The sequence below is a fragment of the Pleurodeles waltl genome, chromosome 10 (assembly GCF_031143425.1).
Source record: "Pleurodeles waltl isolate 20211129_DDA chromosome 10, aPleWal1.hap1.20221129, whole genome shotgun sequence".
NCBI lineage: Eukaryota > Metazoa > Chordata > Amphibia > Caudata > Salamandridae > Pleurodeles > Pleurodeles waltl.
In genome coordinates this window covers 296,289,407-296,311,455 of record NC_090449.1, presented here as the reverse complement: position 1 = coordinate 296,311,455, position 22,049 = coordinate 296,289,407, and the positions used below count along the sequence as shown (strand labels likewise).

Below are 22,049 nucleotides of genomic sequence, written 5' to 3'. Positions count from 1 at the left end.
GTCGAGACCCATCTAAGCACATTATCAGATGGCCAGATTTACAACTCCGTGACTACGCCTGGATTTCTTTCTGCAGACAATGTATAGAATTGTTTTATAACCCTTCAAGAATGATATATAAGGGTGTTCAGAACTCTGTAACTTTGAGAGACAGTCATCCGACTCTGTACTGCGGTCTCCCGACCGCTTTGATCAATTAAACCAACTGCCACACGTCTCGTCTTTCACTTCTTGAAGGTAAATCCGCATTCGAGCAACATTTTGGTGAGCCGGATAGGAGAAATTGTTTTTTTCATGCCGAACTGCTGCCAAATTAAAAGGACTCCACCTGTACCCATTCACATCTGCGCAACAAAAAGAGGTGAACAGGCGCTGCAATCGACTGAAAGTTGTACTGAATCCACAGGGCGGAGGTCTATCCTGAAACCGCCGTCTGTGAATAAGAGACTACATCTGATTCTTATTCCCAGCATTTGGCATATGACAAACTAGGAAGAAGTGTAAAAATTTAACCTGAGTGCCCTGCCACTGACAGAAATCGGACATTTGCAAATTTCAGGCATCCGAACTGAATAGTCGCAAGGCGGCCTCGTTGCGATCCCGTGGAGGTCACCTTTTTATGATAGTTGACACACGGTTAGGGGAAGTGAACCTGTTGTTTAGTCGCATGGATCGCTGGGCGTGACAGATGGTACGCTTGACCCCAGGGTGTGATACAGGGAATCACTTTGACTACTGGGTGTGACACAGATGGTACACTTGATCCCCGAGTGTGATACTGGGATGGCACCTCACCGCTTGGACCACTAGGCATGACAAAGATGTGATATAGAGACAACACCTCACTTTTATGTTTTAGGCTAAATGGGTTTCTAAACTATACCAGTCTCAAACACTGGTCGTGTCTGAAAGAAGTTAGAGGTGTTATTCACTTGGACCGGTGGGCGTGACACAGATGGTACGCTAGGCCTGTGGTTGGCAGAGGAGGGTCTCTAGCTGTTGAGTTGTTCCTTATTCTCCATGTAAACTGTTGCTATCTTTGTCCCCAAGTTGATACTAAATGACTATCAGGCTCACTTAGTTCAGTGTACCATGCAGAGCCTCCCCCTCTACACTGGGAAGCATTTTTTGGACAAAGTTATCTTTTTTTTTTCTGGCACTTTTTTCAGTTTCTTCTGGTTTATTTCCATTGTGGTTTTCACTTGATGCTTTGTTGATCTTGTGGTGCTGATAAAATATTGCAATTATATTTTATGCTCAAATGCTATGTCTTGTTAAATGTTTAATGTGCCCATGAATAAGTTGTTCTCTTTTTCTCACAAATCGTATTCCATATCTGCTATTCCGCTGCTTAAAATAGGTTATAACGTTTTGTACTAACCATTGCACTTTCTTTCATGTTGTAACCCTTTATATGCATTGTTTTATGTACTGTGAAAAGTCTGTTTGATGCATCTCTGTCTGAAGTTTGGCTCATAGCTAGTAGTTATTGCCGGCATATTCCAGAGTACTTAATTCCCCACGGTCAAAGCAGAACTTATGATTATTTGAAGCTCAAGAAAGTTAGACTATACCAGTCCCTTAGAAAAGGTTCCCAACCCTTCATGGAGTTGCCGTTAAGCCACATGCAAACTAGGGTCCACATGCATGCTAAAAAGCTAGATAAATTCTGCTGTGAATGGCACGCACATACTAAGGCACGCACGTTCCACTGGCCAGGGGCGGGGAACCTTCGTAACCAATATCAGAGAACACATGAGGACACACATTCAGATCAAATTTGTGGGACAAAAGAAGGCCAAAAGAGAGGCACTGTTAGAACTATGGGCCATCTTTGAAGTGGCCCCAACCTGTAACCACCTAGAACCCACAAGCAAGGCTTCTGCGACTCCCCCACCCTACGTAGTTACTCGCTCTGTTGTCTGCCAGCTGTTCCTGTACTAGGATACACCAATCAACTGGTTGGACAGTGAGCTCCTGGGACAAGGGCTGAGGGGCATCAATACTGGCAGACACAGATAGTTTCAGCCCCATCCCAAATCAGCGCTAGGGTTCCCCCAAATTCCAATCCCCCATCCGGAGCGTTCAGTAGTTTGAACCCCAGCAGCATGGGGAGCACATTCTCCACCCCGTCCGATAGAGCACTCTCAGGGGACGAGGGTGTTCATAGCAGTCCTGGACAGTGACACTACTAGCACTAGCGAGGAAGAGAGCTCAAGTCCCTCGAGATCCAACAGCGAGGATGAGAGTGCTGGACTGGTCCCACAAACCAAAGGGGAAAATAGGGAACCTATGCCACACACCACCAAAACACCTACGGAGACACACGCCTGTAAGGAAATGCCTCCTTGGCATGGTTACCCCCTGACTTTTTGCCTTTGCTGATGCTATGTTTTGAATTGAAAGTGTGCTGAGGGCTGCTAACCAGGCCCCAGCACCAGTGTTCTTTCCCTAACCTGTACTTTTGCTTTCCCAATTGGCACACCCTGGCATCCAGGTAAGTCCCTTGTAACTGGTACCCCTGGTACCAAGGGCCCTGATGCCAGGGAAGGTCTCTAAGGGCTGCAGCATATCTTATGCCACCCTGGGGACCCCTCACTCAGCACAGACACACTGCTTGCCAGCTTGTGTGTGCTGGTGAGGACAAAACGAGTAAGTCGACATGCCACTCCCCTCAGAGTGCCATGCCAACCTCACACTGCCTATGCAGTATAGATAAGTCACCCCTCTAGCAGGCCTTACAGCCCTAAGGCAGGGTGCACTATACCATAGGTGAGGGCACCAGTGCATGAGCACTGTGCCCCTACAGTGTCTAAGCAAAACCTTAGACATTGTAAGTGCAGGGTAGCCATAAGAGTATATGGTCTGGGAGTCTGTCATGCACGAACTCCACAGCACCATAATGGCTACAGTGAAAACTGGGAAGTTTGGTATCAAACTTCTCAGCACAATAAATGCACACTGATGCCAGTGTACATTTTATTGTAAAATACACCCCAGAGGGCACCTTAGAGGTGCCCCCTGAAACCTTAACCGACTACCTGTGTAGGCTGACTGGTTTTAGCAGCCTGCCACACTCGAGACATGTTGCTGGCCACATGGGGAGAGTGCCTATGTCACTCTGTGGCCAGTAACAAAGCCTGCACTGGGTGGAGATGCTATCACCTCCCCCAGGCAGGAGCTGTACCACCTGGCGATGAGCCTCAAAGGCTCACCCCCTTTGTTCCAGCACCACAGGGCACTCCAGCTAGTGGAGTTGCCCGCCCCCTCCGGTCACGGCCCCACTTTTGGCGGCAAGGCCGGAGGAAATAATGAGAACAACAAGGAGGAGTCACTGGCCAGTCAGGACAGCCCGTAAGGTGTCCTGAGCTGAAGTGACTCTAACTTTTAGAAATCCTCCATCTTGCAGTTGGAGGATTCCCCCAATAGGGATAGGAATGTGACCCCCTCCCCTTGGGAGGAGGCACAAAGAGGGTGTACCCACCCTCAGGGCTAGTAGCCATTGGCTACTAACCCCCCAGACCTAAACACGCCCTTAAATTTAGTATTTAATGGCTCCCCTGAACCTAAGAATTTAGATTCCTGCAACTTAAAGAAGAAGAGAACTGCTGAGCTGAAAAACCCTGCAGAGAAGAAGAAGACACCAACTGCTTTGGCCCCAGCCCTACCGGCCTGTCTCCCTCCTTCTGAAGAAAACTGCTCCGGCGACGCTTTCCCCAGGACCAGCGACCTCTGAATCCTCGGAGGACTACCCTGCTTCCAAGAGACCAAGAAACTCCCGAGAACAGCGGCCCTGTTCAACAAAGACTGCAACTTTGTTTCCAGAGGAGCAGATTTAAAGACCCCTGCAATCCCCGCAAGAAGCGTGAGACTTGCAACACTGCACCCGGCGACCTCGACTCGACTGGTGGAGAAAACGCTACAGGGAGGACCCTCCGGCAACTCCAAGACTGTGAGTAACCAAAGTTGTCCCCCCTGAGCCCCCACAGCGACGCCTGCAGAGGGAATCCCGAGGCTCCCCCTGACCGCGACTGCCTGACTCTGAAATCCCGACGCCTGGAAAAGACCCTGCACCCGCAGCCCCCAGGACCTGAAGGATCAGAACTCCAGTGCAGGAGTGACCCCCAGGAGGCCCTCTCCCTTGCCCAGGGGGTGGCTACCCAGAGGAGCCCCCCCCCTTGCCTGCCTGCACCACTGAAGAGACCCCTTGGTCTCCCATTGAAATCTATTACAAACCTGATGCTTGTTTACACACTGCACCCGGCCGCCCCGCGCTGCTGAGGGTGTACTTTTTGTGTGGACTTGTGTCCCCCCCCGGTGCCCTACAAAACCCCCCTGGTCTGCCCGCTGAAGACGCGGGTACTTACCTGCTGGCAGACTGGAACCGGGGCACCCCCTTCTCCATTGAAGCCTATGTGTTTTGGGCACCTCTTTGACCTCTGCACCTGACCGGCCCCGAGCTGCTGGTGTGGTGACTTTGGGGTTGCTCTGAACCCCCAACGGTGGGCTACCTTGGACCCCAATTTGAACCCCGTAGGTGGTTTACTTACCTGCAAGAACTAACATTACTTTACCTCCCTCAGGAGCTGTGAAAATTGCACTAAGTGTCCACTTTTGAAATAGCTATATGTGTTTTATGTAAAAAGTATATATGCTATTGTGATCATTCAAAGTTCCTAAAGTACTTACCTGCAATACCTTTCAAATGAGATATTACATATAGAATTTGAACCTGTGGTTCTTAAAATAAACTAAGAAAATATATTTTTCTATACAAAAACCTATTGGCCTGGAATTGTCTTTGAGTGTGTGTTCCTCATTTATTGCCTGTGTGTATGTACAACAAATGCTTAACACTACTCCTTTGATAAGCCTACTGCTTGACCACACTACCACAAAATAGAGCATTAGTATTATCTCTTTTTGCCACTATCTTACCTCTAAGGGGAACCCTTGGACTCTGTGCATGCTTTTCCTTACTTTGAAATAGCACATACAGAGCCAACTTCCTACAACGCCCTACTATCGACCCTGGCTATCTTGAGAAGGACCCCGGTGGTGATTTTAATGGTAAACACCACACCTTACAACTTTCTGTCAGAAACCGGGGCGACAAGGTCATGCCTAGGAGAAGGAAGAGTCCCCTTGTGAAGAAACACTGCCATCATGCAAGGGGACCTGGGGTATGGTGGCTAGGGTCCCCTCCTCGAGCTGGAGATGAAAGAGTCAGAGGAGGGAACAGTTACTGTATTTTCCTGCATCTCCGACTAATAGATTACAACATGACTTAATGACCAAGCTAAAAATGTCTATCTGTTTTTTCCAAGAACAGGGTTGTAGTGTGTCCTTCACCTGGATCTCCCTTTCTAGAACACCAATCAGCGATACACTCCAACACCACATGGAGACCAGTCAGCGTGGTCCCAGCCAATTCAACCCTCCCAGAATAAACGGAAAACTTCTTCAGGCTATGAAAATTAGCTTGGCAATGGGCATGTTGCACACACCCCCTTCTAGTAGGAGACCGCCAAAAGAATAACCAATAAGGTTGGAAAGGAACAAGATACCCAAGGCTATGACATGCACATGCCTATTTAGTCCCCTGGTGGTAGGAGGGGAGCCAGGCCATGGCACATAAGGACAAAGGTGGTAACTTTTAGACAGCACGTACCCCCCGGGGTTACCTAGTCAAGCCTCTGTTGCTACTCTGGCACCTCCATGACTGGGGAAGTGGGCAGACAAGGTGGCCCAACACAAATAGATGCACTTCCCACGCCTTAAGCCCCTATCTACATGCAGTACCCAAGTGAGAGACCGTTATGTGAGACTCTGCACACCCTGCAAAAGAAACAAGACCCCGAGGTGCCCCCACTGACCACATGAGGGGAGTACCGGAGAATGAGGTGGGCAGGGCACCACCCATGCAGTAGCCAACTTGGAAAGGAGAAAAAGAGGAGCAAGTCCTGAGAGACGCTGCTCAGCTGGTCCAACCAGACACCCTGCAAATGGCACCAGTCTTGAAGGGAGCGCCACCTCGGAAGTCCAGAGATTTCTCACCCAGTCCTAGCAGCAGAGGTCAGGGAGGATGGAAGCAGCCAGTCCTCAGAGAGTGCTATTTCTGCAGAATGGGCCACATGGTCAACCAATGCCAACTAAAGGAGTATCATGAACAAAGAGCGATAAGCCTGGGCTAGTCCCTGCAAAATCCCCTTCCACAGAACCAAGTCCAGGTCTAGCCAAATGCATTCTACATTCAGCCGCAGGGAAATCAGGCAGCCACCACACCATTACAGCAGGGACCAAGCGGCTGGCCAAACACATAGCAACAGCGGACAGGGAACCCAGCCCAGCAAGGACTGGGGCCACAGAACGGAGTGGTAACTGTCTGGGAAGGCAGTGCCTTTATACAATCGCAAAATCCAAGTATGCAGTTGGTCTGAAATCCCCAATAAGTTTACATTCACATTATACCCACCTCAAAACCCAATGAAAAAAATAAAGACTACTAGAGCTTGCCATATGTGCCTACAGGGGCCTAGGCTACACTCTGCTGCTGGTCCCTGTGGGTGGGATTAGCTGGCCACAACCTGGGGGGAGGGCAGTCTGACGAGGGGGGCAGGGGACCCCCCCCCCCTCCCTTAAAAAAACATTCATAAAAGCAGGCACACAGGTCCCTGCATCTAAGTCTTTGCCAACAGGCTATACGTTGAAAAGATCCCATTCTTCAACAAGTCTCCAAATAATGGAGGCCCCCTTTCAGTTCCAAAATGAAGCAATATTTCTGTGCCTGAAGTCAGGTCCTCCACGCACTTGGGATAATGATGTCCCCACAAAACTTCAAAGTCCCCACAAATCGGAAAGGTTACAAAGAAACAACATGGCGCCTAGTCAGTACGGAGGTTTACCAGGACAATTAGCCGTCCCAGTTCATTACCCATATAAGGCAAATCTCGATGAGTCCTGGCAGCGCAACGGATTCCCACCAAAAGCAATGATCTGCCTCCTCCCCTCCCCAAAAGGCTTTCAAACGTCCAAAGGCTGCTTGTCAGACCATGCCCCTCCAAACCAGGGAGGGTGGAGTGTTGCCGAGTAGAGGTCCCTGGTCCCAGTCAGGGTGACAGACCCAAAAGCATCCTGGATCAAAGGTAGAGGGCTTGCCGGGAGGGAAAGGGATTCTGTAAAAAAAAAAAAAAAGAAAAAAAAAAAAAAAAAAAACACCACCACAACCCCATGCAAGGTGCACAAACACACTCACTGCTGTGTCCAGCCTGGCGATCAGATCACATAAGGTCTCTCACACACTCACACACACACACACACACACACACACACACACACGAAGCAATAGGTCCCATCCCAGTTACTGCTGCATCCAAAGTCACACAGGAGCCGAAGGGCACCTCTCCGACCCTCTCCAGCATACCGCAATAAAAACAGCATTGCATGAAGATCTAGGAAGGCGCCCAACGCAAAAAGTATCCTAAAGCAAAGCTTCTAGAGAAATGGCGTAGCCAAGACAACTGATTACATTAGGGTGAACCTCACTGAACGCCACCTGCAGAAATTAGGAACATACACGTGTCCACAGAATGCGTTGCGACCTCCAGCAACACCCAAATTGCATCACACCCTCTTCCTTTCACATTGCACCACTCACGTGTAGGTCAAAAAGTTCCAATCACATCAGTCAAGCGCACACACACAAACACACACATACAAACACACACATGAGAAAAATATCTAGGGAAAAAAGGAATAATCCCACAAAGATCACCCCACAGGATCACTCTCCTCTGTCATGCGTGAGGGGAGGGTTAAATGGCCTGTAAAACAAAACTCAGGTGATCAACAACTAAAACACTTACCTCTCCCTAAAACAGGTGCCACAACTAGAGCACCTACAAAGTAAATGGACAGAACATGCTTAGAAAGAAAGGCACAGGAATCTCCCGAGACAAAATAATGATGTATGTTTTTCTAGAAACTAACCTACAAACCACAGCTCTTATCCGAAAGGTCTGCGACTGAACCAAGAGTGCACCACCTGTACAGCGGCCAACCACGTCTTCAGCAGCAACTGCCAGAATTCCAACAAAGCCCAAGTGTACAAGACAAAGACCATAAACTGTTCTTGACTGTTTTTAAGGACATTCTTCTACAAATGTTTCAAAAAGCAAGGACGCCCCCAGTACCGCAGCATTTACCAGGGAAGAAACAGCCCTGATTGCCTGAAGATTGCAGATGTTTTCCCAGGAAGTCAGCCCACGACCTGCAAAATCCCAAATGTTTGTATTATTGTACCACTGTACACTCCCTGTTTGCTGTGCGTATAGTCACATCCATCCATAGCCAGAGATCCACCTAGTCACATGGATCCAACTTGACACTTATACAGTGCTTGCGTAGGGGCCTTTCCTAGATTACTTATAATTACACTGAACCTACGAATTCCACATGCCGTAGGCGAAGCTAGGCTTTATTTATCCCAGGAGATAGTCCCTGAGAAAGCAAAATGCCTCAAGCCATCAGTACCTATGCAGGATCAGGCCCAAGTTACAACCTAGTAGAGAGGAACCCCATAGTCAACATCACTCATTAGGAGACCATTCCCCCCACACTGTATCTTTACACTGAGCCTAGCGAAACTGAAACCGAGCTAGACAGGATGCGCAGGCAAGGCACTATAGGGGAGGACACTGTCTGACCCAAGACTTACCAGAAAAGAGGTTTTCTGAAGTAGCAAAACCAGTGCACCAGTGCACAAACACATCCGCTCCCGCATCCATCTATGGCCCCAGGGTGGTCCTTAGCGTGTATGGGGCAGTCTTCTTTAATAACAAATGGACTCCAGACATGAAGTTACTGTGCAGGGCCATTCACCAAAACGATACAAGGGGAAATGTGTCTCACATGGAGAGGACTGAATACCAGCCTAGATACCCCATGTCAGGAAATCCAGGATGCTGAGATAGATAGGTACCCCTGGTTGGAGGGAAAGGGGCAACACTTAATTGTATGGAAACTTTTAGACTGTATTCCTTGTGTTTTGGAGGAAAAGGGATGATCCTGATCGTCACAAATGAGAATTGTGAAGCAATACTGCACGTTCCAGACATGCATTGGGGCCCTTGCGCTGATGGACTTCTACTGGCAGTGTGGAGAATTCACCTACGCTTAGCTTGTCCCCAGATGGTGGGGCCTCTGCTCCCTCGTGACCATACACACCTGACCCTGGTCATTCTTGGAGAAGACCTGTACAAGTTGTTCCAACATCTGTTACAAAAGAAAGCAACTCTGTTGCATCAGGCTAGAGAAACAAAGAACTGCCATTTATTTAGGCTTGGCTCAGTACAAGGACAATCCGGAAGAATTCAGACTATGCACTGAGGCTCAAGTAAACGCGGGAGGGTCCATACCCTTCTTCAGCCTATAGACAAAAGCAATTGCCCGCTGGTTGCGGATACCAGTAGGGAAATGTTGAAAATGATCAACGATGCAGAGCTCAGCCTAAACACTACCAGGGAAGAACCAAGAGCCATCGGCCTCATGGTGATGCAACATCGATCTGTGTTGTACTTGATAACCGCAATGGAGGGTGGGGTATCACCAAGATCAGTGCATCCTGTTGTACATTTATCCCCGGTAAGGACTGGAAGAACTGAACACTAACTTCTGCCATCCAAGCACTACATCGCCTACAAGCCGACATGAAAAAGGAGGGAGGTGCTTGTGTTTTCTCGGTGGGTCGGTGCCAGCGTCAGGAGTTGCCCAGCTGAAGCCGGTGGGGGTGGGTGGTGGCAGAGAATGCTGGGGGTGCTCGAGTGGAATAAAAGGCGAGTTTTCACCCCTCCCCCCCAACCAATCTGCAAGTAAGCAGAGTAAGAAGTGGAGGTCGACCGCCAAGTTTTCCTTGACAGTAAGACACATTTAAAAGTGCATAGTGGGAAGGCTGGCTGCGGTCCCACCAGCAAACCCATTTTTCCGCCATCAACATGGGTGGTGTTTCTTGGCAGGAGTGATGGTTCGAATGCAGTCTTTCATCTATGGGACCGCTAACATCTATATACAGCAGGCAAGTTTCGAATTGAAAAGTCAACGGCGGGACCGTTATCACCAACATCTAAATCAGACTAAGTATTTACATGAATTTCAAATCCAAGACTGCTCAAGTACAAACACTGAGATCTCGGGAGATTGCATAAAATGTCCGCACCACATCTTCAACAAAGCCGACAACATCATCGCACCCCACCTCCGAGACGTCATCAACACATCTTTTTCCACCGCCACCTTCCCGGAGAACTGGAAGCACGCTGAACTGAACGCCCTCCTAAAGAAACCAACAGCAGACCCCACCGAACTCAAAAACTTCCGGCCCATCTCGCTCCTACCGTTCCCCGCCAAAGTGATCGAGAAAATCGTCAACGCTCAACTCACCACCGCCCTGGAAACCAACGACTCACTCGACCCCTCACAGTTCGGCTTCAGAGCTAACCACAGCACCGAGACCGCCCTCATCGCAGCCACGGACGACATCAGATCCCTGACCGACAAAGGAGAAACCGTGGCCCTCATACTCCTGGACCTCTCTGCAGCATTCGACACGGTCTGCCACCGCACCCTGATACGTCGCCTAAGCAACGCCGGCATCAGAGGCAAGGCCCTGGAATGGATCACCTCCTTCCTCTCCGGAAGAACTCAGAGAGTCCGCCTCCCCCCCTTCAGATCCACGGCTACGGAGATCATCTGCGGCGTCCCCCAGGGATCCTCCCTCAGCCCCACCCTCTTCAACATCTACATGACCCCCCTGGCGAACATCGCACGCAAACACGGACTCAACCTCATATCCTACGCAGACGACACCCAGCTCATCCTATCCCTCACCAACGACCCCACCTCAGCAAGAACCAGACTACACGAAGGCATGAAGGAAGTAGCGAACTGGATGACAGACAGCCGGCTTAAACTGAATACAGAGAAAACGGAGGTCCTCATCCTCGGCCCTACACCTACCGCCTGGGACGACTCCTGGTGGCCTCCTGCCCTAGGCAGCACTCCCCAACCCACCGACCACGCACGCAACCTCGGTTTCATCCTGGACTCTTCCCTCTCCATGACCAGACAGGTCAACTCGGTGACCTCAGCATGCTTCAACACCCTCCGCATGCTCCGCAAGATCTTCCGCTGGATCCCCACCGACACCAGGAAGACCGTCACCCACGCCCTCGTCACCAGTCGCTTGGACTATGGGAACGCTCTGTACGCCGGCATCACCATCAAGCTACAGAGGAAACTTCAACGAATCCAGAACGCTGCTGCACGACTTATCCTGAACATACCCCGCCACAACCACATCTCCGGACACCTGAGGAAACTCCACTGGCTCCCAGTCAACAAGAGGATAACCTTCAGACTCCTCACCCACGCACACAAAGCCCTGCACAACCGCGGACCAGAACTCATCAACCACCGCATCTCCTTCTACACTCCTCCTCGCACCCTACGCTCGACCGGACAAGCCCTGGCAGCCGTACCACGCATTCGCAAAGCCACTGCCAGAGGCAGGTCCTTCTCTTACCTAGCAGCGAAGACCTGGAACTCCCTTCCCAGCCACCTTCGCGCCATACAAGACCACCTTCACTTCAGACGGCAGCTCAAGACCTGGCTCTTCGAGCATTGACCCCCCCCCCCACAGCGCCTTGAGACCCTTACGGGTGAGTAGCGCGCTTTATAAATGCGACTGATTGATTGATTGATTGAACACTCTCCTAGTAAGCAGATGGCTTCAATTTAAGGTTATGAAACCGTTTTGATTTAGGTCTCAAAAAAGGCCTATAGCAAAACCTCATTCAGAACCCAGTGCCCATTAGAAAAATATGGTGTTAAATTCTTAATACTCAAGACTTCAGTAGAGAAGGCAGAATTTTACATGCAAAGTCTACAAATATTAGAGACAGCTCATGTAGAATTCCTTCACTGGTAAGTTGAACAAGTCCCCCTCTAGAACCCCAAAGATCTCAAAGCTAGTACTAGTGATCTCTGGGTCCGAAGATTACTTTTTTCTTTAATGCCACAGTCTCCATTCTGTGGTTGACACAGAATACAAACCTTACACATAGATCTAGTCAATTTCGGAGTTCATTGATTATATCTTTACCATATTCCTTTTTTGAGGCCGGAGAAACACACCCATAATATGTCGTGTTTTTTGGTCATTTTTTTATTGATATCTTGTCCTCGGTTTCACTTTTACCGAGTATCTGTGTAAATATGACTAAGTAACAATGTAACAAAAAATATTTAAGTGCCCTGACTCTCCTGAGGCATATGTTGGACTACAGCTAATAAATGGTCATTAGGGGCAAGATGTAGGACACATTTTACCGGTTGCAAACGGCCCATTGGGCCTTTTGCAACCAGTAAAATGCATTTCTCCATGTACGAATGTAAAATGCATTTCCCTATGTACCAACCCTATTAGTTATTACTGACTAGCAAAATAGGATTTGCAAGTCACTATTAGGAAGGCGTGTGTAAGGCAAGGGAAAGAAGGCCGCCCTGTCCTTTCCTAATAATGAGTTGCCCTGTATGTATGAATGTATTGCGACATTCATACTTTACCGGCTCCTTGAAGGAGGTGGTAACCCATTCGCAAATGGGAAGGGGTCCCCAAGGGCACCAACATTTTTTCAGAGCAGGCAGTGGTCACACTGCCCACTCAAAAAAAAAAAAATGAAAAGAAAATATTTCATTTTTATTTTTTAAAATGCTATCACTTTTCCTTTAAGGAAAACGGTCTGCATTGAAAAAAAACGGCTTTATTTAAAAAACAGTCACAGACATAGGCCCTAATTCTGAGTCTGACGGGCGGCGGAGGCCGCCCGCCAGACTTCCCCCCTCCGAAATACCGCTCCGCGGTCGAAAGACCGCGGAGGGTATTCCGAGTTTTCCCCTGGGCTGGCGGGCGGTCTTCGCAAGACCGCCCGCCAGCCCAGGGGAAAACTCCCTTCCCACGATGACGCCGGCTCGTAATAGAGCCGGCGGAGTGGGAAGGTGCGACGGGTGCAGTTGCACCCGTCGCGTATTTCAGTGTCTGCTTTGCAGACACTGAAATACTTTTAGGGGCCCTCTTACGGGGGTCCCTGCCGTGCCCATGCCATAGGCATGGGCACGGCAGGGGCCCCCAGGGGCCCCGCGACTCCCCCTCCCGCCATCCGGTTCCCGGCGGGAGAACCGCCAGGAACTGGATGGCGGGAGGGGGAGTCGGAATCCTCCATGGCTGCGGAGCGCGCTCCGCAGCCATGGAGGATTCCTACGAGCGTCGGAAAGTCAGCGGGAGACCGCTGGCTTTCCGCGTCTGACCGCGGCTAAACCGCCGTGGTCAGAATGCTCGTAGGAGCACCGCCAGCCTGTTGGCGGTGCTCCCGTGGTCGGTGGCCCTGGCGGCCACCGACCGCCAGGGTCGGAATGACCCGCATAGTGGTCTGCTAACCCCTGCAGGCTGACACCCTGTGAGTGCCAGCAATTTCCAATGGGTCGCAAATTACAACCTACTTTATGAAAATTAATGAGGCAGGCCAGTTGCGACCCATTTGGGAATCGCAAACAGTGTCTAAGACACTGTTGTACATCAGTGTAAATGCAAATTACAACTTGCAAACACTGAGGGTCGTACATCTGATCCTGCATTTCACTAACCCTACTTACTGAGGGAATCCCAATGAAAATGACACATTCAAAGTCAGCAGCTTTAGAGAAAAGCTACTCATTGGGAGAAAAGCAAGTGGCCCCAATTTAGTGAGTAAAGAACGTAGGTTACATAAGAGGTTGGTTGAAGCTTGGTGATTTAATACCATTTACCCATATAAGAAATGCATGTATAATTGGCAACCCATTTTTTGAGTCTTTCCTTGGAGCTAAGCCCATGGTCAAAATCAATAAAATGACCACTTCAGTTCTTCTTCTGTATAGTCCTGACAAGAATGACCTTGAACCTCCTTTTGAAATCAGCAACTTATTAAACAAATTACGAACTAAAGACACGTATGTATCTGGCTTAGAAAACTAGGACACTGTGTTTAGGTTCTCAGATCACATCTGGAACATATCTAAGCCCTTTGCTATGATTTAATATCACAAAGTTTGACAGCATAGTAAAACACACCTTATTTTCCTATACCTTCTGGCTTGGCTTCACTTATTTATTAGCACTGTTTACCAACACTGTGTAAGATCTATTTTGTATGCTTTTATTTATTCATTGTATGAAGTGAGTGTTACCAGCTACAAGTATTTGGGAGAAGCAAATAAATCCAGTGGATATTTTTGGGAGGGACTGGGTTGAATGAAGGTTTTTCCTTTATGGAGATGACAGTTGCAGTACCTGTAATGGGTATTCCACAGCAGTCCCTCGAAGAGGTTTGCAATCATTTGAGTAGTAAATCAGGATGAAGGACACCGTGGCGGTTACGGCTGCTAGTAGTGTGGCTTCAATGACTTGTAAGAAACGGCGATGCAAATACCTAGCATGAGAAAAGGGATAATATAAGTCTAAATATTCAAAGGAAAAACCAAAAGACAAATAAAGGAACTTTCTCTAATTCTCAGTCTCAGAGTCTGATGTTCTTGCAGGGTTAAATTATTTACCCTGGACCAGTTGCCATACATCAACATCTGGGCCACTAGGACTAATTCAAATTAGACCCTTACCCTACATCTCGCAAGCACGTTGTGTTTCCAGAAGGGAAAACTGATTAAGTAACGGCTGTGGTGTACAAACGGAAAGTTAACATCTTCTATTATGAACTGGAGAGTTAAACGTTTGACAGATTCAACAAATATCTATTAAAGACACTTTTTTTCTTCCCGGCTTGTGTGAGATGATGATGAAGGCAGTGGTTCAGTCTACTGCAGCGAAGTAAATGTGGGGAAACTACACAAGCGACAAATATGGTAGGATAATGGAGGGAGCGGGTCCAGTTCACTGTGGCTAATTCAGTCAGTGCAGGGAAGTCTACTGACAAAATGTACCAGAAAGAAAGTGAAGTACAAAGCAACAACAAAAAAGGTAGAGCTGGGTGGAGAAAGACAGAAGCTGAAATCTTGGAGACTGGAGGCAGACCATGAATGGGGAAATTCAGCATGGGCAAGGACAGTTGAGACAGAAGGTGCTCCCCCTGCTGAAGTCACCTAAAACCAGTGGTAGATGTGAAGTATGTTAATGCTAACCGAACACGTTCCGCGGGGTTTACAAGCCTAACCTGGCATTAGTCAATGTGTTAAAGTACAGATAAAACACATTAGTTAAACAGGGCAAGGTTCACACAAAAAGAAGAACCCACTTGAATTTGTAGGAATAAACCTGTGATTTGCATAAAAGTACTCATTTGTTGGCATTCACAAACTAGCAGTCTGCCCAAATCATACAACTGTGGCCTGTCCAAAGAGTGGAAAATCCACAAAACAAGACGTAGTGTAATGTGCAACTGCACATTTCTTTGTTCTGGTTTTTCACTGTACATTGAAGTTACGTTTTTAAGTGGAAAAATCACTACTCTCAACATAGCACCCAAAAAGGGGATGTTCCTTGACCCTTCCCATTCTAATGACCCCAATATCATATTCTTTACTAGATAGGAATAGGTTGACAAGATTACCTTGCTCTACCTAAGCTTCAAATGGCCCTCCTACAAGTGGTTACGAATGCTGCATCCAGACTGACAACTGCAGAGAAACCATAGAACAATAAACACAATTCTGAATTCAGTCCAAAGGCTCTTTTTTAACATCAAAATTATCATCCTTTCCTTACTATTACTTTGCCTCACACACAAATGATCTCACTGTGGAGCTCCAATACACTTCTAATTAACATATTCCCAAATGCATTGTTGAATGCCCAGTGGGCTCCTCAGACCAGCATCCTGAAAACACGCAGCAGCTTGAAAGAAAAGGGACCATTCACTGAACAGACATCTGACTGGGGACAAACTGTACTGTAACATACTTGCCCTATGAAAGTTCTCAAAATGTCACATTCGGATTCTGTCACTGCAGTCAAAAACTCAGGAGCACTTTTGGCCAAGTCAGATAGAAGAGTGGCCCTTTACAAGTAGGTTTTCTAAATTGTTGAAAAAGAGAAGAAACCTGCTTGTTAATGCCGGAAAATGAGGAGTATCTCTCCGCTTAATCCACAGGGAAAAAGGTGGAAAAGCTAACTAAAGCAAGAAGACAAGGAAGAGAGTACAGAATATCACAACTCTCCTCAGCCAAAAAGAAAAAAAGAGGCTATAGAAAAACAGCAACATAAAATTGGAGCTTTAGTCTCGTGTGGCAAACTGAAAATGTTAAAAACAATATTTCCCTTAAAACACCAAAACAAGTGACTGCTTTTAAGAGCCAATGAGCAGAGGAGAGTGCTACTCTCAACAATCAGAAATACAAGGACGGAGCAGTTCATCTAACAAACAAGAAAATGGAAAACTCTTTCCAATGTACTGGAAAAGGAAGTTAGCACAGCTATCATACAAAAGCCTGGAAAGGTTAGGAGCAATACTCTCCTAAATTAATGTGCAATAAATAAGAGCACCTCCCTTCCTCACTCAACAGAAAACAGTCTTCTAGCTCTTCGCAACCAAGGGAGCAAGGAATAATCAGGTGCTCTCAACAAACAACAAAAGAGGAACCTACCAGCTTGCTTGACTAATGGAAGTATAAAGGGAAGCACCGATGTTCTTATCAAATGACACATCATAAGGGGAGGGAAGATCACTTGAGCAAACGACAAAAGATAGGATGGGTACGTGCCCCTCAACTATTAAAAAAAAAAATAAGAAAACAGATGCATCCTTTTCAAATCTACTGTAAAGCAATGACTTTAGGACCTCCTTAAAGTGAATGATATTTTAACCTGTCGCAACGTCAAGCTAGTTTTGCCTCCTGGCAGCACAATCCAGACCCATAAATAGCCTCCTCTCTAACTCATCCAACAACTGGAAATTTCACTCCCTCAAGGGAACGGAACAAGGTTGTGCAGGATGTACAAGAAATTTTCAGCTGCTTCTTCACTTAGTGACTAAGTTACTACAAATAACCACACGCACACAAAGGTTACCATTTCCTTGGAGTGGCAATTGTCCAGATAAAACATTATTATGGTTTCTATCGTGCTGCCTTTCAGTGGGAGCAATCATGAGCCACAGATGATCATGTTTCTACTAATCAGAACACCAGTGTCGTTGCTTAGGGGACAAAACAAATCCGTCATACATGGAATGTTGGATGAGTCCCATGAATCGCAGCTGTAATATAACATTAATGTGGAGGGATTAAAGAAAGAGGAAAAGGAGAAGCAAGAAGAGGCAACCCAATACCAGAGAAAAAAAGCAAAAATGCAAAACACAACTACTCCTGAACAATGTAATCTAATAGGAGTGTAACTGCTCAGGATATCGTTCAGGATATCACATGGCAAAAACAGAGCAAAAAAACAACACAGTCAGACAGGAAAGAAGCTGTAGGAGGAAGAAAATATGGCAGGGAGTTCAGAAACTGAGTCACAACCGATCCACTTTTCTCGAAAAGGCTTTGAAGTGCAATGGTTTGGCCCATTTAGGTGCTAGCATCCAGAAATCATGCTAGCGGGGGGTTGCTGGCTTTAGGGGACATCATCACACTAGGTTAATGCATTTGTGGATTTCTTAATAGTGGCCATATGAACCTATTCCGTATGAGAGTATAAAAATGTTTTGTATACTTTTCTTTAGTATCAGAAGTAAACAGTGTTTTTCTATGCACTGTTATGTTGTATATTGTGTAAGATGTTTGACCCTAATGTAGTTTGATAGGATTTGGTTTAGAGACTGGATATTTTGGTTGCCGGGTAGGCCATCTTACCTTATTCTAAACATCGTAAGCCAGTAATTAAGCTGGTTGAATAGTGCTCCCAGCATGCCACCTGTATAAGAGTAAAAATAGAGAGAATGTGAGACGGAGCCAACGCTCACCATTCATAAGTTCAGTATTACAATGTGCTCAAACTACACACATGCTTATTTTTCATTCACAGTAGAGTAATGGAGAAGAGTCAGCCCATTTACATGCGGTGGAGGAGCCAAACAACACTCTCACCATTGACTTCCACTATAAATTTGCTTTGATACAATGTATATTAAACTCTTTGGAAGGATAACTGAGACTTCATTCATATCTGGCCTCGCTGAATAGACAACACATGCACAGCCATATCACCATTACAGCCGTTGTGTAAGTGTATGCTGAAAATATACAGCAAAATCGTCAATTCATAATCTGTGTGCAGAGTAACTTACACAGTTCAGCTATTTTTCCATTCACAATTTTCTAGGAAAGAGTGTGATGAGTAACATTTTCGCCATTCAGGGCAAAGTGCGACTAAGCTTTAGGCACAGCTATCGCTCCTTTCATAATCAGTCTGCATGTAATAGTTCCATATCAGTGACTGAGGCTGGTACCTCATCTACACTATTTGGGCTCCATAGGCAGTGTGTGAATAAAGTATTGGGGGGGGGGGGGTTCCCAAGGTGAACAAGGAGCAGATACAAATAACACAAGTGCCCTCTATTTGTCTTTGGTACTTGTTACTGGATGATAAACTTACTCACCTCTGGGTCCTTTACAAAACGTTTCATCTCTGTTTGGGCAGCAGGATAACTGAAAGTTTTATGATTTATTTGAAGCTTCAATTCCCTTAAGACAAAGATTAGGCTATGTGCACAAATTCTCAACACACAAGTTTATTAAGAATATTGGTATTTGATCTCACATTCATAGTGGTGTGAATAATGTAGAAGGTGTTCACTGCAATATTAATATTACAGATGCTTTGGGATTCTAAAGGAACCTAATTTATTTTTAAAGAAAGTTTCATTAATACCACTGGGACAAGCCAGAACTCACTTTGTTGTAGACTTGCAAGAGCAGCAGGAATCGTAACCTATAGACAGGAAAGACCCTTCACGATGGTGGGCACATGTGAATATACAGCACAAAACGCTACAAGCCAATGGCTAAAGGGGACCATTTTCCTGTTGCAGCATGTGTGGCTTAGACAGACTTGCGCTGAAAAAATGGTAAAGCAGCTTCTTCAAAAAGCGGGGGCTAGTGCGCTGTTGATGCAGATGTCTGAAATACACTATTCAACACAGTGTTTAGGAACACATGGTGGAAATTTCCCGGGCAATGGGGCCATTGTAGGGCGCACTAGAGGTGTTTTTCATACTTAACTTGTATGCAAAGAAACAACTGCGTAATGATTTGTTTATTTTGAAAATGACAGCCTTGATAAAACCCCAGGCGAGCCAACCACTGAAGGAATCAAACATGTGTTTGCTTATTCTGTTTAAATGGAAATGTTATATTAACAGCTATTTTGTTCAATTGGAGATGTTCAATTCAATTCTCTTTATTCGGTCAAAATTTAGGCCGTTAGAATACAATCAACCATACATCAATACATAAAAAAAGAGAAAAACGAGAAAAAATAATAAAAAAGCTCTTAATAGATACTAAAAACAGGAACAACCTTTGGTTTCTTCATAGTCTAAGAGGAATAAATAACAGGAAACCTCCTTGCCTACTTAAAAACTGATCGTCAGCACATTTCAGCAAGCTCCTGCTAGAGGATATTGGATTCCCATTCAAAGCTATTTAAAATTAAATTTTCTTTTAACCATTAATACATGTGTAAATACATAGAATCAAGACTTCAGTAAAAAAATAATTTTGAAACAATTAATATAAGATTCAGTATACCACTAGCCCAAAAAGGAAAAACACATTTTGTAGTCAAAACTGCTCTTATTAGAATGATTCAGATACTAACAATCTAAAGTGCAGTGTGCTATAATACAGTAAATAGATTAACAGATAAGTTCTTTATCTCAGCCATTAGCCATGAAAACTAAAAATAATAAAAACAAATGCTGTTATCATAATATTGTCACTATAAGTTATAATAAAATTTTATTAGAAAATATCATCTCTAAAACCATTAAATAGAAACAGGAAAAAGGGGATGAACCATCCAAAAATCATAACCATCTGTTGTTCCCCACTATACCTGCTATAAAGCTCAACATTGGAAGTCAAAACCTGAAAGTGGCCCTATAACGAATAGACAATTGGAGATGTTGCATTATTCCAATAAAATGATTTATAAACATCAACAATTATTGATGGACCATGAGTCTAAGAAACTGCTTTTACAAAGAATAATTAGAGTCACCCGGAAGATGACCATTACTTGTGATTAATTGGATCCACAACCTATCAAAAAGTAACAAGATTTAGAGGAACATCACACTAAACACATTTCAGTCATTACTTGCTTTCCGAGGTTTAGCTGGCCCTATCGTCAAAAATGTTGGATTCCCTGGTCCTAAAGACTCTGTGATTGAGTAATAAGCGGCAAGAGAGTGGCGGGCCTTCCTTTTTTGGTGTGAAAAGTCAAAGGTGTGCATGCTCCTCCAATCCTGGACAAGCATGTTGTCCCTGTTGCTTGCCAGACGGTGTCTGACTGGTAAAGCTGATGTGTGTATTGGCTCAAAACACGTCCTGGTAGCAAGCGAGATGGCCACATTAAAGGAGTGGGCAAGTTCTACCAGGCACAGAAATCTACACTGGACAAAAGGGAACGGGCTAATACCTCCAACACCTAACAGATACACAGATTTGAGGAGTAGTACAGTAAGGAGGAAAATTCAGGCTGGGATGTTCAAGACTAACACAATGGAGACCACAGTTTTAGCAGTTCACATGCACTTAAGAGTCCAAATGGACCCCACATACAACAGCCCATCAGTGAACTTCACTTACTACCTACATATAACTTACAGCCTTCATACATGCCCCAGATATGATGATGGCAAGGGCCAACAATAACTGGTAGAAAACAGACCTTTATTGAGAAGATTAGCAAAGAGACTGGTAAAAACTGCCTTTACTACCAAATCAGAACCACTGCAACACCATCTCCAGTCACCACACAGCCAGGCACAGAGGGCATCAGCCACTATTACTCTGTATGGGGGTGCACTGCGAGTGCCCCTTGGACATCAAGCCACTGCTCTGATGTCAACAAAAGAAAAACATTTTGCAGCACTTCCCTGATTATCATGTCCGCTAAAGGAAAACCACAGTGATCCAGAAAAACGTACACAATAAGGATAGCAGATGCCTTTCCTCCAAACAAGAGGGCTATGCAGAAGGGTGACAGATAACCACTACCAAAGATGATCAATATAAATAAACTGACTTCACATGCGTCAAATGAGAAGCTAGCTTCAGTGACAATGCCAGTCTGATGTAAAAGAGGGATTTTTTTCTGTTTTAATTATCAACACACACCTAAGAAATGCAATCAGTTTCAGTGTGAGAGATTGAAAATAATGGACATGCTTACCGATAGCTCCCATGCCGATGAAGATCGGGAGCTCAAAGATATTGTAGGCATTTTCCTGAGAATGAAATAAAGAGAGTTTTGTCATTGGAAGCATTAGAAACAAAGACTAAGGTCAGTAATGCAACACTAAACTTGGTGTAGATGCTGGGCTTACAAAAATAAATCCCCATGGGCCCAAGCATTAGCAAGATCTACAAAATCACAGTGACAACATTTGGAGGAATGTGAATCGACCATCAAGTTTATTAGACCATAATGACATGAAAAGTTTCACATTATAAAATAACGTAACTACATGCAAAGAGCTTAAGTTGTAAATGCACACCAAGCCTCTGGAGCCATGACATACAAACTTTCAAATGACCTGTTTGACCTAGCCCAAACATACTTTACCAACACACATAACTGCAGGTCCAGCTTTCAAGTGCACAAGTGACTACATAGCTGCCCAGCTTTCGAATGCAGTTGTGCAGACACAGAGTTATTAGCAGTGCAACCATTTGAAAAGATACAGCTTCCAGTGAAATATCACACACAAAGTGTTTTCCATAAAACATCCCAGCACAGACTTATGTGCTACTGGATCGGCTCTGCTGTGAAAGTCAGGGAT

General features: G+C 45.8%; 1 protein-coding gene across 2 annotated transcripts in view; it reads right to left on the bottom strand.

The window, feature by feature from the left end:
• CLCN7 (chloride voltage-gated channel 7) overlaps positions 1 to 22,049 on the bottom strand; it is a 273,461-nt gene that overhangs the window by 85,294 nt on the left and 166,118 nt on the right. For both annotated transcript variants that reach the window (XM_069210446.1, XM_069210445.1), the window contains 3 exons: positions 21,440 to 21,494; positions 17,896 to 17,956; positions 14,384 to 14,522 (listed from right to left, as the gene is read on the bottom strand). In XM_069210446.1, the coding sequence (XP_069066547.1) occupies positions 14,384 to 14,522; positions 17,896 to 17,956; positions 21,440 to 21,494 (255 nt within the window). The remainder of the gene's footprint in view (positions 1 to 14,383; positions 14,523 to 17,895; positions 17,957 to 21,439; positions 21,495 to 22,049) is intronic.